Here is a 16,228-nt window from a genome sequence, read left to right on the forward strand (position 1 = left end):
TCCTACTGACCTCCTTTACAGGATGCAGAATCAAGGCAGGATTATTTTGACCCTCTTGAGTAAGTAGAAAGCTGAATTCCATTCCCACTCTGTTCCTTGGCTCCCTCTCCTCCCCCTATTCAGGGATGCGACTTTCTCCAGAAGGTTTCTTAAAAATGGAAGGTTGGCGATAGGTCTACTGTTGTCAAGACCAGTTGGATTCAGAAGGCTTCCTGATCAGGGGGACACAACAGCCTCCTTCCTCCTGGCCCAACCCCATGGAAATTGCACCCTTTCTCCCCTCTTTGGATTAGCACCTACATTGCACAGAGGATCCAGCAGGGGGCTCCCTCTGCAAACAGAAGGAAACACCATGCACTTCAGCATTGGGCCACTGGAGGGAGAATGCCACAGGTGACTCTCCAGAGGAAGGGGAAGGAAGTGACATCAGTAGGTGTTGCCCCTCTAGGATGCTGCACTCTCTTTCTCTTTAACTCTTTGAGCTCCGCAGGAGTTAAACAGATTGCAGGAAAGTCTTGCAGGGAAGAGATTCAGACTTGGCCCTGGGTGAGTGGGGGGCATCTTCCCGTGCAAAGAGAGGCAGAGGGTTCTTCACTGCAGAAGAAAGAGACGCATGCCAAGTTCTCATCCAGTTTCAATCTTCTGAGTCTTAGGAGTGGAAGAGCCCAGATCCCATGTTCCCCTGTAGCATCTTTCCATGCAGGAAACAGGGAAGGGGGAAACCAGAGCTGCAGACCAGCCTTGTTTTCCCCGAGGAACAAATCCGGGATCCCCAGGAAGGAGGCGAGGATGCAGCTAAGCCCTTCCTGCCCCGTTTCCGGGGAAAAGCCCCTGAGAGGTGGGAGAGGGAGAGTTTGCATTGCAAATCTCAAGCAGGACATAAGAAAAGGTTTCCAAGGAAGGAGATGCAAAAGATTGTGCCTGCATTCTCCCATGTGCTGGATGAGACTAAAACAGGGTTGGATCCTCTGCAGTTCAACAGGAGGGTGAATGAACCAGGACATCATCTTAAGCTACGTTCTCTCCAGCCGTCTTTTATATGAACAAGGTTGATCTGTTTGGGCTTAGGGCATCTTGTGAACCCGCCTGCGTAGTAATAGTGAGACTTGGCTCTTAAGAAACAAGCCCTGAAGAAAGGGAAGGGGAACATCCTAAACCAGGGTAATTCCATTAGCGTTTCATTTTACGTGAACTGAACTTTCTTGGTTTGTTGGCCTGTTTGGGGTTTGGAATATTGTGTGAACCCTGCTTGTAGGTAAGTGTAGATCTAGGTTTTTAAAAAGCAAGGTCTTCCTTGTGAGAAAAAAGAAATAGAAAATGCTCCAAAATACATTTATTCCATGTTCCCTGATGGAAGTCAGTCCCATATTTTGCAACACACACAGACATACCCACACACAAAGGTAGGAATTATCTGCTCATTGCCACTGCAATCCTGTACCAGCTCAGAAAAATACTTCCTTGCATGGGGATGAGTGTTGTTGAATGGTTAAATCCACCACCTTCGAATTCTTGGAATTTATTTTCTTTTCCATCTCAGATACACAAACCGAAATCAATTTCTACATCCTCACATCAGACTAAGTTACCTCTTGGGCAAAGAGGGCTGAATGGCCTCCTGTGGTCATTCCTGCGGATACAGTAACGTTCCTATGAATGACAAGGCTTTTGGAGATCCGCGAGATTCCTTGGACCCATTTGGAGTTGTGTTTCAGGACAGAGAAAGAATGGAGACACAACCTTTACCGAGTGAGGGAACTGGAAAAGGCCGTTGTGCTGTTGAGCCTGGGAGCTGTGGGGAGATCCAAGGAAGAAGTGGGCAGGAGATCCTGGAGGAGGAATCCATCCATTCAGATGTTCTGCCCTGGAACTTCAGGAGTGTTCAATACCAGGAGGCTGAGGGTCCCCGAGGACTTTGCAGCCGACTCCACTACTTTTGTAGTCGATGGTTGAGACCAGAAAAGCACACAAAAGCACAGATGCTGGATCTGGTTGTTCTGGAGCGGTTCCTGGCCCTTCTGCCCCTGCAGATGGAGAGCTGGGTGCGGGAGTGTGGAGCAGAGACCAGCTCCCAAGCGGTGGCCTTGGTGGAAGGCTTCCTCCTGAGCCAGGCAGAGGAGCAGAAGGAGCAGGTCGAGTTGCAGGTGAGAGACCTTCGTCTTGGGAGCCCAGAAGGGGTTTGAATGTCATAAACAATGTGTTTGAATTCTTAACCCCTCCCTACCAGAGTTTCCTGGCATTCATAATAAGTGGAAATATCTCATTCTTGTAGGCCATTGTTCCACTATGCCTTCTAGAAGATAGATATGGGACAGGCTTTCTTTTCTTACTGTGCAGCCACACTGATGGACATTGGGGGCTTTGAAGTTGTGTACAGAGAACAAGAATCCACTTCATCTTGTGTGATGTCAGTTATTTCTTCTTCTTTTCTCCTGCCTACCATTTCAAGTCCTTCGCTGTGGAGATCCGAGAACCTGCGGGAAGGAGGAATCCATCAATTCCCTCTCAGGAGCTGTTTTTCAGGAGGATCTCCTTGGAAGATCCAAATCAGGACACCTCAGGAGGTAATACAAGGTCCTCCCATTCCCCAGAGGGATAATCCCAGCTGTCTCATCTTCTCAGTGTCTTCTGTTCCGTAGAATTCCTCCTCCTATTTTATTAATTGTGCATTTTAAAATTCTGTCTCCCTCACAGGGAAGAATGGAAGAAAGTTGACTCCTCCTTATGGTGGAGCTGAAACCGTGGTTGAACCTCCAACTCAACAAGTAAGAGGAAGAAATTTATATATTGGATTTGTATTCTTCCTTTGCTTCAGGAAGTCAAGCGGGTGTACTCAGCACTCTTTCCTTCCATTTTTCCCTCTTGCTTGGGCTGGGTTATTTTTGTGTTCCTGAGCAATATGGCAGATTCAACTGTGGGATCAAAACGCAGGACACAAATGCAGAATAATCAAGGCTTCACTTCAGTGCTTATTGAGCAGTACGCACTGGACGGGGACCCCACCAGAAGTTAGTGGGAGGCACTCCCCTACAGGCAAAATGGATGCTCTGATATTTATACAGTTCTACAAGAAGGGGAAGGGAAAAAGAACATATACGTATACACATACATATTCATATGATGATGCAGCCATGCCTAAATAAGCAATAGTTCTCAAGTTACTCTCTGCCCCTCTGTTATCTGCTAGTAAAACAATAGTGTCACAGAGAAGAAGATGCAAATTAGTTCAAGGTGCCAAATGCCAGGAAGAAGGCATCCTCCCTCAGGGCAGATGCCCAAGTTCCTATGGGAATGTTTGTGATAAGGAGTTTGGAACCGGCCTGGTTCACATCAGCTTCAAGGATGCTTCCACATGCCTTTATGTTTCAATCGTATTAAGGCGATCCCATTCATCTGAGGCCTCTAAAAACTTGTCTTTTTCACCCAAAGATTCATTTTTCTCACAGTCCTCTCCCCCCTTTTGACCTTCAGAAAGGTCAAATTCCAGGTCAGAGTGGAGAACTGGATTGAGCGTTACACTCTTCTGGAGGCAATGGTTAAAAAGACCCATTAAATATTGTCCAGTACACAGTAATAGGATTACTAGGGCCAGAAGAGCTAGGCATCCTAATGGTAAATTTCTCAGCCACCCAGTTCCAGGCAACCAAGAGGTGAGCCAATTCTACAGATTACTGGGGGCTTGCTCAGTGATATGTTTTGCCAGATCCTTTAAATTTTGCACAGTGGCTTTCACACACAAGGAATTGTCTGTCAGTTAAAGCACCACATACCTGGAAATTCCTCGCACCCATAGGCCATTTTGAATAGCACAAAATCAATGGCCAATCTATTTTGTAAGATTGCTGTTTTTAATTGTTCCTGGTCTTCATTTAGGAGAGCTATAGCACTTGAGGACTTGTTGATGCTTTTTATAACTAAACAGGCCAATTTTCTGAGATCCAGGTAAGCATGCGTTGCTAGACCTGGTGTTCCAATTATGGATACAGCAAGCCCATACTGTAAACATCTTTGGTATTCAATAGCCCTATGTGGTCATCACAGGTACTGTCAAGTAGGGGGCCCTCTATTTGATATCTGTGCGATCGCCTGGGCTTATGATGAGTGTAATTTTGAACAAGTGGTACTGCATGAAATGAAGTTAAATGCCCAACTGCGCAGGCGCTTCCCGAGGATTGTGCTGGGAAGTATGAAAAGGCATAGTTTCCACACAATAGATACCAGCCCTTTGATAAGTAGCGAGAAACTCTTACAGAGGTGAGGTGTATTACCCCTGAGCATTTTTCAAGAGCTGGTAGGGAAAGGCATGTCTTTTTTGTCTTCACAGCCAACTACTCACACAGAGTTGGTCCCTGGCAAATTGCCCTTGGTTTTTACCCTGTATAATGCTTGGTTGGTCCACTGGTGTTTGGTGGTTGTGGACTGATAGTACAGGAGGGTTTTCCCTATGTAATCAAGGGTAAGTGGATTATGTGTAGTGAGTGGTACAGCAATGGTACAGAGCACGTTTAGAAACAGGTCAGGTACTCCTACAAAACATGTTTTAAACACAGACTCCCAGTTGGTTCCCTCGAGAGCACAGAAGGGTTCACCAGGTGGGATTATTGAATGAACCAAAGTCAGATAGGAATTGATAGTAGGCAACCAATCTAGTGGGTATTGCATCTTATATCCTGGCATTTGCAGATAAGCTATAATAAACATAAAAGTAAACAGAGCCATAGTTTTGCTGTGAGGCAGAAAGTAAAGAAAGAGAAACACAGTAAACAGTAAACAATTTAAATGACTGCAGGACCCCAAGTATTAATATTAAACTAGCAACAAGAGTCCATTTTAAAACTTATCTTCAGAGCTCTTCGGGGTTTCGTAGTCAAAACTTCACCCTTCTTCTTTCTTCTTTTAATCTGTTTGTTTCCCGGGAGCTTTGAACACAGTCCTTGGTATTGCTTGCTTCTGGGGCTGGAGCTGGAGCGCGCCTGAGATGACTTAAGTGAACCCACAAGGTCAGACTTTGCACTGCTGTGAGCTACTAACAGCACTTGTTTTATTTTATTTTCACTGGGCCCATTGACTGCTGAACATGCTTTTCTTATTGGCACTGATGGATCCCCAAACCTATTGGGAAGGGAGCTCTTGCGTAAATGGAAGTGTATCCATAATTGGAACACCAGGTCTAGCAACCCGTGCTTACCTGGATCTCAGAAAATTGGCCTGTTTAGTTATAAAAAGCATCAACAAGTCCTCAAGTGCTATAGCTCTCCTAAATGAAGAGCAGGTACGGGCCTTTCCACCTTGGAGAGAGACAGTCTTTCCTTTGATGCACTTTGCGATACACTCAGTCTCCTGCTTGGAACTGGTCAAATGGTTCAGTTTCAGGTAGCCCGCTCTGATTATGATGTTGTCTGACTCACTCTTGGGTTTGGCGCTGCTCCTGTTGAAAAGATTGTATAGCATGTAAGTAATTTGACCATGGGTCAGGGTGAACGCTTTCTGGAATGGGGAGCGAGCCAAGGCCCAGAGGCATTGGTCACCCATATACCATTTCATAGGGAAACAGTTTCAGTTCCTTTAGGGGTGAGCTTCTGATGGCCAACAGTGCCATGGGGAGTACATCTACCCAGCCCCAACCAATTGCTTCTACATAGTTACTGAAGGTGCATATTACAATCAATAGGTGCTTCTTCTGTTTACACGGAGGCATGTCAGCAAAGTCAGTCTGTATCATTTGGAAAGGATACTGCCCTCTAGGCAGTTGGGAAGGACATGGCCTCAGTCCTCTCCCTTTAGAATGGGCCAGGCAAACTGCACAGTTGCCAACTATCTTCTGTGCTTCTGCATTAATCCCTTTGCCTGCCCAATGTTGCTTAAATCTCTGAGCTAACGCTTCTGCTCTTTCATGACCTTGATCATGTAGCAACTTTAAAATGTGCTTAACTGCCATCCTGGGAATGATTACTTTCCCTTTTAATTTCCAGACTCCTTCTTCCTCCTTTGCTGCTTGGTTCTGTTTCCATTTCTTTTTCTCTTAGTGGCATATTCCTGCACCTAAGCTGCATCTGCAGGTACAGTGCAGGGTAACAATTGCAAAAATTTCTGCTCTGGCTGTGGTTTGAGAGCAGCTTGCTTTGCTGTCCCCTCAGCCAATTCATTGCCTTTAACTCCTGAATGTGCTTTAACCTTGACTATTGCTAAAGCTTTTGGGTTCTGGATGAAATTTAAAATAGCACGAATTAATGGGGCATGTTTAATCTCTGTTCCATTGCTTGTCAGGAATCCCCCGTTTTTCCATAGTTGACTGTAATCTTGAGCTATTCCCCATGCATATCTTGAATCAGTATAGATGTTAGCTGATTGTGTCCTTACATAAGACAAGGCTTGATGTCTGCCACTTGAGCTGAAACGGGGGGTCAATGCTGTCGGCTTCTATAACGGAATGTTCTGTGGTGACTGCATAGCCTGCCTTGCGCTCTCCCCCCTCTGTGATGAAACTAGTACCATCACAGTAAATTTCAAAGTCTGCTGGATTCTGGAGAGGAGTTTTAGAAAGTGTTACACCTGGATTCTGCAAAAGTTGCATGTCATATGATGTGAGGCGGGATGCTGAAATAGATAGCAGATGCCCATGGTTTAAAAGGGCCTGTACCTCATGAATCGTAGACAAGGTGGATATGCTTGGGCTACTAGATCCAACTTGTAAGACAAATAAGCTACTGGTCTTTTTGAGTCCCCATGTTGCTGAGTTAAAACTTGGGGGGATCACTTCTTGTTTTCTTTACAGGAAATATCGGCACATTATATGAGCTGGAGGTCTCTTTAAGTACCTGTTGCCTGAGCAACGAATCAGTCACAGGCGCTATGCCCTGCTCTGCTTCTGGCTTTAGTGGATATTGGGGCAGACATGGCCCAGATTTCCCTGGAAGGAGCTCCAATTTAAATGAACTAGCCCTTTTTATTAAACCACAATTCCCTTCTGCAGTTGCCCACACACCCCTTTGCACTGCTAGTAGATATGAAGGCAGGGGCAGTGTGACAACTTTAGCAGATAAAAGCTGAAACACTGCTTCACGAACCTCTTGTACATTAATGTCATCCTCTGAAATTAACAATTCCAATTTACCATTAGGATGACAAGCAACCTGGCACTTCCATTTACACAAGAGGTCCCTTCCCAATAGGTTTGGGGATCCATCAGTGCCAATAAGAAAAGCATGTTCAGCAGTCAATGGGCCCAGTGAAAATAAAGCTGGCTCCAACCAAACATATTTAACAGGAATGCCAGAAATTCCTGTGGCTACAACTCCTCTTTTTGTGGGCTGGAGTATTCCCTTAGCATCCTGGGCTCTTATCACCGACAAGTCTGCTCCAGTATCCACCAATGCCTTAATATTTTGAGACCCCAATTTAATATTCACTTCCCCCTGACCAGTGGTTGTGACTCGAAGAGGAGCGACAATTGCCCTCCTGGGAACTCCTAATCAAATAAATCCTCAGTGGGAGCAGTAGCAATATGTCCCACAGAAGCTTGATTCTGGGGACACTCCTTTCGCCAGTAGCCTTGTGTGGAAGGAAACATCGTGAATTCCTTCCCTTATTCTGAAAACTTCTTCTTCCTCGCCTCATGCTTCTTCTCCATCCAGATCCTCTTTTCCTGTCATAGACATATTTATCTTGAGGATTTCTGGTGGGCCCTTGACTCATATCTAATTGCAAGGCAGCTATTCTGACTTTATGCTTTTCCTTTTTCTCCAGAAGTATTTGCCGACACCAGTGATGGGTGGCTCCATCCCTGATCTCATTGAGAGATCCACTTTCCCATCCTCAGAGATGGATTCTTAGAATCTGTTTCCTAGCCATGGGTCTAGCTGATTAACAAAGTGCTGACGAACAGCATTCAGCATTTCTGTTTCAGGGTCCTGAGTTCCCCCATATTTCTTAAAGGCAGCTATCAGTCTGTCATAAAAATTACCAGGGCTTTCATCTGTTTTTTGTTTAAATCAGTGATTTTAGTCCAATCCATTACTGTTGGATAAATAACTGCAATAGCAACAGCAAAGGAATGTGCATTTGCAAATGATTGCTGAAAATTCTCTGCTCCATTAGCAAGCTTTGGAGCTTCTGTTGGCCAGTTGGATTCTAGGGGATTCCAAGGAACGTGTACTTTTGTGACTTCCCCTATGTCACTTGGAACTTGCCTCATAGGATATACAGTAAATGAGTGTGAGATCTAGTGTGACTTGCCACGGAGCTGCTAATGGTGGAATCTGCTGGTCCAGGTGGGGAAAGGGGGCTGTAGCAGCTCTTTCCCCTACACTTGCTTCAACCGCTGGTTGAGCAAATTGCCTGTCTTGCAAAGTTTCCCTTTGTTGATTAAGAGGAGGGGCTGTTAGCATGTTTTCCAGGAGAGGGTCTTCCTATTGTAGTAAAGTTAACTCTCTCTCCTCAATTAATTTTGACAAGTGGGGATAAAGTTGTACTAAAGATTGAAATCTTTCCATCTCTGTTGATGGTTTGCTAGCAGTTTCTTTGTTTTCCCTGTTAACTTTTTCCTCTCCATCTGGTTGTGTGTCTGACTGCAGCTTTTGAAAGTTATTTTTCCAGCTGCTGGCTCTGCTTTCTGCTTTTCACCTATCAATTTCTGTATTCCAAATAGCAAATAGCTTTGTTATTCTTTGTCTTTGGGTGGGAGACTCAAAAAGTCTGTTTTTCTCCCAACTTCGCAAAGTGGCCACTGAGCACAGCTGTAACCCTTAGTACCATTATGCCATTGTTACATATATTTAATTACTTCTAAACCAAACTTTTGCTGCATAAATCTAACAGGAGCTCCTTGTGGAGCTTCCTTCAAAGCATGCTTTGTTTGCAAATCACCCATTTTTGTTTCCCTTCCCTTTCCTCCCAGAGACCCTTTTTAAACTTTAAATTTACTTATCCTTAATTTTCAATCTCTGCCCGCGTCCGGGATGTGAAGGTTCCTCTTTTGCCGGCTTTTCCCTTCCTGCGTTGATTATTCTGGTCCTTTGATTCACGTGTACGGGCTGTTACAACCGGGGAGGATCAGCTTTTATGTGATCCTTAACACTTTCACTCAAAAACCTCTCACAGCCTGTCTGGACACCGTTAACATTTCCCTCCTTTACCTATCAGCAGCTTAAAGCAACTTCATTCAAAGAAAAACAATAGGGAAAGGAAGTTTCCTATGGGAATGTTTGTGATAAGGAGTTTACAACTGGCCTGGTTCACATCAGCTTCAAGGATGCTTCCACATGCCTTTATGTTTCAACCGTGTTAAGGCGATCCCATTCATCTGAGGCCTCTAAAAACTTGTCTTTTTCACCCAAAGATTCATTTTTCTCACACAACTGAGAGTCTTATTGGGAAATCTCTTCTTTTAAGACTAGTACCTAACTCTCCTTGTTCTAGATACTCTCCCTAGTTTTCAATAACTAGTTTTTTACACAATCCTTGAAGACACTCATTCTTTTTAGAATTCTTTGACTTGGAATTGTGCAAGGCTGCTCAGAAATAACTAAATACTCACTCTGGCACATTACCATTTTTTAAAAGCCTTGTTTACAACCAGTGAAAAGAAAAATGCGGACATCAGATTAAAAAATAACAAAGACTATTAAAATGGAATAAAGGTAGATAGATAGAAGTCTCTGAGTACAAATTATTCTGAAAGAGCACATAATCAAAGCACTTTTTCTTGCAAAATAATTTCTAATCCTCTGATTTGTACCTGGATTTGGAAGCCAAACAATACAGCTTTGCAAAGGCTGAGAAATCTGCTTCCCAGGAAATTTCCTCTCTTTTCTTTTTTCCTCTTCAGCCAATGCCTCGGATTACTAGCAGCTTCCTTGAAATCTGAGGAGGAGCAGAAACTGGGTTGCCTGTCTCTGGATATTGAAGGGAGCCCACACACATCCCTGGCTGTGCTCTCCCAGCACTTTCATGAAGGTGCCCAGGATTGGTCCCTCTGGGACACCATAAACCATTTCCAGAAATGCTAGAAAGAATCCCCCCCTCCCCCACCATTTCCTTCTGCAAACACAGGAAGAATTGGAGTCCCTGATAGCTGGGGTTTCCTAGGCCCACCTGCCAGTTGATTCTCTCCAGACGCTGAGAGTCTTTTCATGTTGCATGGGTGGATCGATGCAGAAGGAAAGTGGGGTTGCTTTCACTTAATGGCACTGAAATCTCTCAACTTGATAAAACCTGCCTGAAATATTTTTTCAGTCAGAAGCTTTTGGCTCTGTCCATTTTCATACCCTAAATCTTGGAATCCTACCAGACATAGCCATTTTACTTGGCATATATCTTTGCTCTGGGAATTGGTGAACAATAGGACAGGTCTTGCAAATCCTCCTGGTCCTGTTCCCTTCTTTTTTTCTTTCTTCAGGAGGGTCTTGTGTTCTTCAGGGACGTGGCCGTATGTTTCTCCGAGCAGGAGTGGTCTCAGCTGGATCCTCACCAAAAAGCGCTGCATTGGGAAGTCATGCTGGAAAACTATAGGAATGTGGCCTCTCTGGGTAAGGGTTTCCTACCCTCCAATCAGAGAGTTCAGCAAGACATTTTGTGCTTAGATGCCATCAGCTATTGCTTATTAAAAAGAACTTAATGTCAGTTCTTCAGAGGGAGATGAGAAACATATGGTGTTCTTCTGCTCCAGGGAAGGAAATAGGTCAGTGGCCCTCTGCTTAGATGCATCCTGTGCCATTTCCCAGCTGGTGAATTTTTCCATTTCTTTTTGAACAGATCAGTGAGAAAGTAGCTCCTTGGCTTGAGGAGGAGCTAAACTCCATCACACTGATTTCAGCTTTTTGGACTGACATGCTTCCCTGTCTGTCCTCGGAAGGACTGTCATTTATTCAGGCTCTCAGTTTAGTGGCTTTTCTTCCTTTTCATTTCTATCCTGAGCCTTGAGATGGAGGGGGAAATGTTGCTGTGTTTCCATTGCAAACATGTTGTTTAGGGTTAATGGAAGAACTCTAGGATTTTTTTTTCAACCATGAGATTTGGGCAAGAAAAAATGAACAGGAAATGGGAGGTAGTTAGGGTAGGATGAAAAGGATGAGTTTCAAAATCGATTTAGTTCTCACAGATTCCTCCTGTAATTCATCCCCCTCCAATAAATCTTAGGTTTTCCCCTAATAAACAAAAAGGTCCTTTAGATGTTTTGAAAGCTTTTATGGCTCACGAATATACAATTATCATTTCTATACTAGGCCATCGTAAGCATGCAAATGTGTAATGTTTTGGAATTGGGCAAAATTTCAGAAAGAAATTCATCTGACTTCCCACAGTTTGATGTTTTTCCCTAACCTTGTATCATTTTGATTTCTTTTTTCTGTTGAAGGTAATCTTGGGCAGGAGAACAAAGATTCCAGTGAACCATTCCAAATGATCTGGCATGGAGGTGGAACGGAGAAGCCTGCAATTCAAATGGAACTAAAAAGGCATGAGAGAAACCAGTCAAATACTGGGAATAAGGAAAGCTCAATTTCCACTGATGCTGAGATTCAAGACTTTCTTGCCCCACAAGGAAAAATAAAGGAAAAAGGTATGGTGAAAAGTGTAGGCCTATTCAAAGACAAATTAGAAATAAATGAACACTATCCAATCCAAACAAAAGAAGATTATATAACCAGAGACAATGGAAATAATTACAATTTCATTTTCACTCTTTCCCATGGAAATGGATCCCTTACATCTCATAGAAGGATCCACACAGGAGAGAAGCCATACAAATGCATGGAGTGTGGAAAGAGCTTCAGTTTTAATAGTTCTCTTACTATTCATCAAAGGATCCACACAGGAGAGAAGCCATATAAGTGCATGGAGTGTGGAAAGAGCTTCTCTAAAAACAGTTCTCTTACTGTTCATCAAAGGATCCACACAGGGGAGAAGCCATATAAATGCATGGAATGTGGAAAGAGCTTCCATGGAAACAGTTCTCTTACTGTTCATCAAAGGATCCACACGGGGGAGAAGCCATACAAATGCATGGAGTGTGGGAAGGGCTTCAGCCAACACAGTAACCTAAGTTCCCATAAACGGATTCACGCAGGAGGGAAGCCATATAAATGCACAGAGTGTGGAAAAAGTTTCACTAATGGCTGTTCCCTCAAATCTCATAGTAGGATCCACACAGGAGAGAAGCCATATAAATGCTTGGAATGTGGGAAGGGCTTCAGGCAACACAGTAAGTTGACTTCCCATAAAAGGATCCACACAGGAGAGAAGCCATATAAGTGCATAGACTGCGGAAAAAGTTTTACTAAGAGCTGTTCCCTCACATCTCATAGAAGGATCCACACAGGAGAGAAGCCATACAAATGCATGGAGTGTGGAAAGAGCTTCAGTTTTAATAGTTCTCTTACTATTCATCAAAGGATCCACACGGGGGAGAAGCCATACAAATGCATGGAGTGTGGGAAGGGCTTCAGCAAACACAGTAACCTAAGTTCCCATAAACGCATCCACACAGGGGAGAAGCCATATAAGTGCACAGAGTGTGGAAAAAGTTTCACTAAGGGCTGTTCCCTCAAATCTCATAGTAGGATCCACACAGGGGAGAAGCCATACAAATGCATAGAGTGTGGAAAAAGTTTTACTAAGAGCCATTCCCTCATATCTCACGGATGTATCCACGCAGGAGAAAAGCCGGAAAAATGAATGGAGTGTGGAAATAGCTTCAGGAGGAGCAGTGACCTAATTTCCAACACACAGACCCATTTGGGTGAGAATCCATGTAAATTCTAGCTATAGTTGGTTAAATCTATGCATTTCCTATTTGTGTATACTGACTAGGAAAGGAATGTTTTTTGAATCTGACCTTCACAACTGGCAGCCCCAGAGAAATGAATTTACCAGGGGAAACAAAAGCAATAGGTATGTGCCTTCTTAATTATGAACTGTGGATTTTTGAAGGTACTGTCATTTGAAGGTGGCCAACGCTGTTGCTTGTCAATCAGAGAAAAATCCTTTTTCTTTACTTTACATTTATTTTACGCATCTCACATTCTGGGTTGTACAATTTGATGAAGATGTTGTCTTCATTGTGGTTTTACAAGTGAGCTTCTTGCTCGTCAACTGTTTGTTCTTCCCACTTGAGCATGCTGCTGGGAGGGATGTGAACAGGCAGACATTTGACAGGAGATGCTCCCCTAAGCAGCCAAAGAGCTGCATCTCCCTGATGTATCTTTTCAAGACAAAGGTTTTTTAGTTTTCCTTCTGCTAAACCAGAAATGCAGATAGAAATTCAACTCAGCCAATCACTTCCCAGATTTTAAACTTTCCTTCTTTTGCTTAGACTTCTTACAATTGTTTCCCACTCCCTCTCTCATTCCTGAATACGTTCTGAGGTCTCGAGCAATATTAAAATCCTAAGGTAACACAGGTTCCATCAAAGAATAGGGAGAGAGATGGAATTTGATATTGAATTGCCCCCTGAATAATTGTGATATGAAATTAAAAGTAACAACTAAGAGGATTTGTGCTTCTAATTTTTCCCTCCCTCCCCTTCCTACTTCTTTCCTCTTCTTTTTTCTTTCGTTTTTCTTCTTGGGTCTCTTTCTTTTTGTCCCATGTTAGGGATACTCAGGAAAATGAGAATGAAAGTGACTCCAGTGTGCTGACATTGCAAACAAGGAATTTATTGACATTTGGGAATCCATGGGGACCAAAATGACATAATATAGCGAACACACAAAAATGAGAAGGGGAACTACCTCTGGGATGTGAAGACACTGAAAAATAATCAGACTCGCATCCACAGTGCAGAACTGAGAATGGAGGTGACCAGGATGAACACAGAACCATGGAACCGTTTTCGGTCTAAGGCCTCATTATGTGAGACAATTGTCACCTATGTATCAATGACTTATTTGTGGATGAGCTTCAGGGTGAAGAATTCCTCTTTCACAAAAGGAACCAGAAAGGCAAGAAGCCCTCGAAACATGTGCAAAAACATTTTTCAAGCATTAGACCTTTCTATGGTATGACGAGGGCAAAGAAAAGGTCAAAATTTGATTTAAAGAAAATTAATTAAATATCAATGGTGTGGTTACTTTCCAGGCATGTATTACATTCTCCTTCTCTTTAGTTGCATTGAAAATTAGTAACACAGGAAAAGTTTTGGAAGGAGTTGGGTGGGGGGAGACTTCAGGGTTTAAGAGGCTCATGCTGGCTTGAAGTTGTTTATTCAAAAACTGGTCACCGATTGTTCTGGCTCAAAGTGGAGAATAAGAAATCGGGTGACTTCCTGTGAGTGCCATGTCGAGCTGATATCCTGCTGGCAGCGGGACCACATTTATGAGGAGTATGATGGCTGGATGCTGGATCCGGACTGGCAAAATCTTTCCGGAAGAATGAGAGATTGTTGAGATTTATCCGCGTGCCTCTGGATAGCCGCTCCTTGTGAGTAGACCACGGGAGCTGCCGTTTTGCGGTTGGCTTTTGAGGTGAGTGGCTGGCATGCTTGCTCCCAGGCCCTGGTCAGCAGGTTCATAGGGGCCCTTGCCTCTGGCTGTTGCTGCTTAATGCCAGGTTGGTTAAAAGCAAGCTCCCCCTCATATGTGACTAGATCACTGAGGAGGGGTGGACCTGGCACGTATTACAGAGACCTGGCTGGGGCACGAGGGGGGGTGCCCCTCTCGGAAATGTGCACCGCTGGGTTCATGGTGTGGCACCAGCCAAGATGCCAGGAGAGGAGGGGTGGCTGTCGTCATCCGAGAGTCCTTGGTGGCCTTCAGGGGCATTGCTCCACAAGTCTCTGGCTGTGAGACACTGTTTCTTACCTTGGGCTCCCGTGAATAGTTGGGAGTGCTGCTACTGTACCAGCCTCCCTGCTGCATGGCAACCTCCCTGCCTGAGCTGCTGGAGGCTGTCTCGGGGCTGGTGGTGGAGTTCCCCAGGCTTATGGTTCTGGGGGACTTCAACTTGCCGTCCCCGGGACGGACCTCGGAGGTGGCTCGGGAGTTCACGGCTACCATGGCAGCCATGGGCCTGTGTGACGGAGGTCCGGGATTATGGGAACTAACCTGTTTTTATGTGTAATTCCTTGTCCAAATTAGTAGATGAAGAAGCTTCCTCAATCCACTTTGAAGTAATGGGAATGAGGTTTTTATCACGGGGAGAAGGAAGACAGGCTTTAGATGTTAGTAAGCTATAAATTGTTGTAACCAGATAAGATCTTGTGGAGAAACCCCAGTTGTATGTTGATTTGTAGCTGTTGAAACCTTTGTTAATTAAAATCAAAGCTGTATCCTTAACTGTTGTCACCTGTGAAGAGGGGTGGAGGCCAGCCTGGAAAGAGTACTTAAGATAAGCCCTGAAGCCATAGAAGGAGGACGATGGAGCTTTGGAAGAAGACATCGGCTTTGTATCTTTGTTGATCTGCGGAATCCACTTTCTTCAACGAAGCTGCGAATCTCAAGCCTTGATCTCATTCGAATCTCAAGCCTTGATCTCATTCGTGGGAGGGTGGGAGGGAGAACGGCTCACTTGGAAGGCTACTTCACGTGAGGCTGCTCAGGCGGAAAAGGGACTTATCTATCTGCTTTTTACTTCTATGGGACTGCTTGCTTTCATTGAGCAAGTTTTAATTTGCAGCTTAAAATATTTTTGTATTCAATCCTTTCTTTTCGAGCAGTGAGTAAAGAGCCTCATTTTGGAAAGTATTTACTTGTTTCTTGAGCTGTTTTTGGCATTGCACACAACCAGTAACGGAAAGGACCCAGAGAGAGATGTACCAGCCCCGGGGGTGGTTGTCACAGCCTGTCACAAATTGTACGGGAACCAACCCGAGACAGTGGCCACATGCCGGATTTGGTTTCTTGTTGGAGCAATGGCAAAGTGATCTGACGGGAAATTTACAGCTGTCCCCATTGTCATGGTCAAATCACGTCCTGGTGACCCTGAGCTTCTCCTATTCCAACCGCCTCCGCTTGGTTCTGCCCTGCGCCTGATGGACCCGTCAGGGTTTCAGAGGGAGCTGGGGGGTATTCTCGTGGATCTGCTGCACGGTCCAGCGGAGGCCTTGGCAACTGCTTGGAATAGGGAGGCAGCTGGGGCCTTGGATAGGATCGCTCCTATGCCACCTCTCTTGCCACATCAGCCCCGACACTCCCCGTGGTTTACGGAGGAGTTGAGGGTGCTGAAGAGGGTCAAGAGATGTCTAGAGCACTGCTGGAGGAAGACAAAGACCGAATCCGACCGAACACAGTTTAGA

The 16,228-nt window shown here is 44.5% G+C and overlaps 1 protein-coding gene across 2 annotated transcripts; it reads left to right on the top strand.

Annotated features, from left to right (window-relative positions):
* Positions 1-308: 308 nt before the first annotated feature.
* Positions 309-15,467, top strand: LOC107326703 (uncharacterized). Of its 2 annotated transcripts, XR_015794994.1 has the most exons (7): positions 309-546; positions 1,541-2,144; positions 2,450-2,564; positions 2,695-2,765; positions 10,397-10,526; positions 11,354-12,736; positions 13,591-15,467. XR_015794994.1 is itself a non-coding variant. In XM_088134459.1 (6 exons), exons 2-6 carry the CDS (start codon positions 1,611-1,613, stop codon positions 12,670-12,672), a joined length of 2,169 nt encoding a protein of 722 aa, XP_087990585.1. In that variant the 5' UTR covers positions 310-546; positions 1,541-1,610; the 3' UTR covers positions 12,673-15,467. The 2 variants fall into 2 exon arrangements, 1 of the variants encoding a protein (XP_087990585.1); XM_088134459.1 differs by having other exon boundaries at positions 310-546; positions 11,354-15,467.
* The last annotated feature ends 761 nt before the right edge of the window (positions 15,468-16,228 follow it).

This window comes from Python bivittatus, unplaced genomic scaffold (assembly GCF_059951505.1).
Source record: "Python bivittatus isolate LINGU-HERP-01145 unplaced genomic scaffold, Pbiv_v1 ctg000080_np1212, whole genome shotgun sequence".
NCBI classification, from domain to species: domain Eukaryota; kingdom Metazoa; phylum Chordata; class Lepidosauria; order Squamata; family Pythonidae; genus Python; species Python bivittatus.

Coding starts and splice junctions, on each gene's coding strand:
- LOC107326703 (XM_088134459.1), top strand. CDS start 1,611: ATGGCCTCCTGTGGTCATTCCTGCGGATACAGTAACGTTCCTATGAAT. Junction 2,565..2,694: donor AAATCAGGACACCTCAGGAG/GTAATACAAGGT, acceptor TCTCCCTCACAG/GGAAGAATGGAAGAAAGTTG. Junction 10,527..11,353: donor TAGGAATGTGGCCTCTCTGG/GTAAGGGTTTCC, acceptor TTTCTGTTGAAG/GTAATCTTGGGCAGGAGAAC.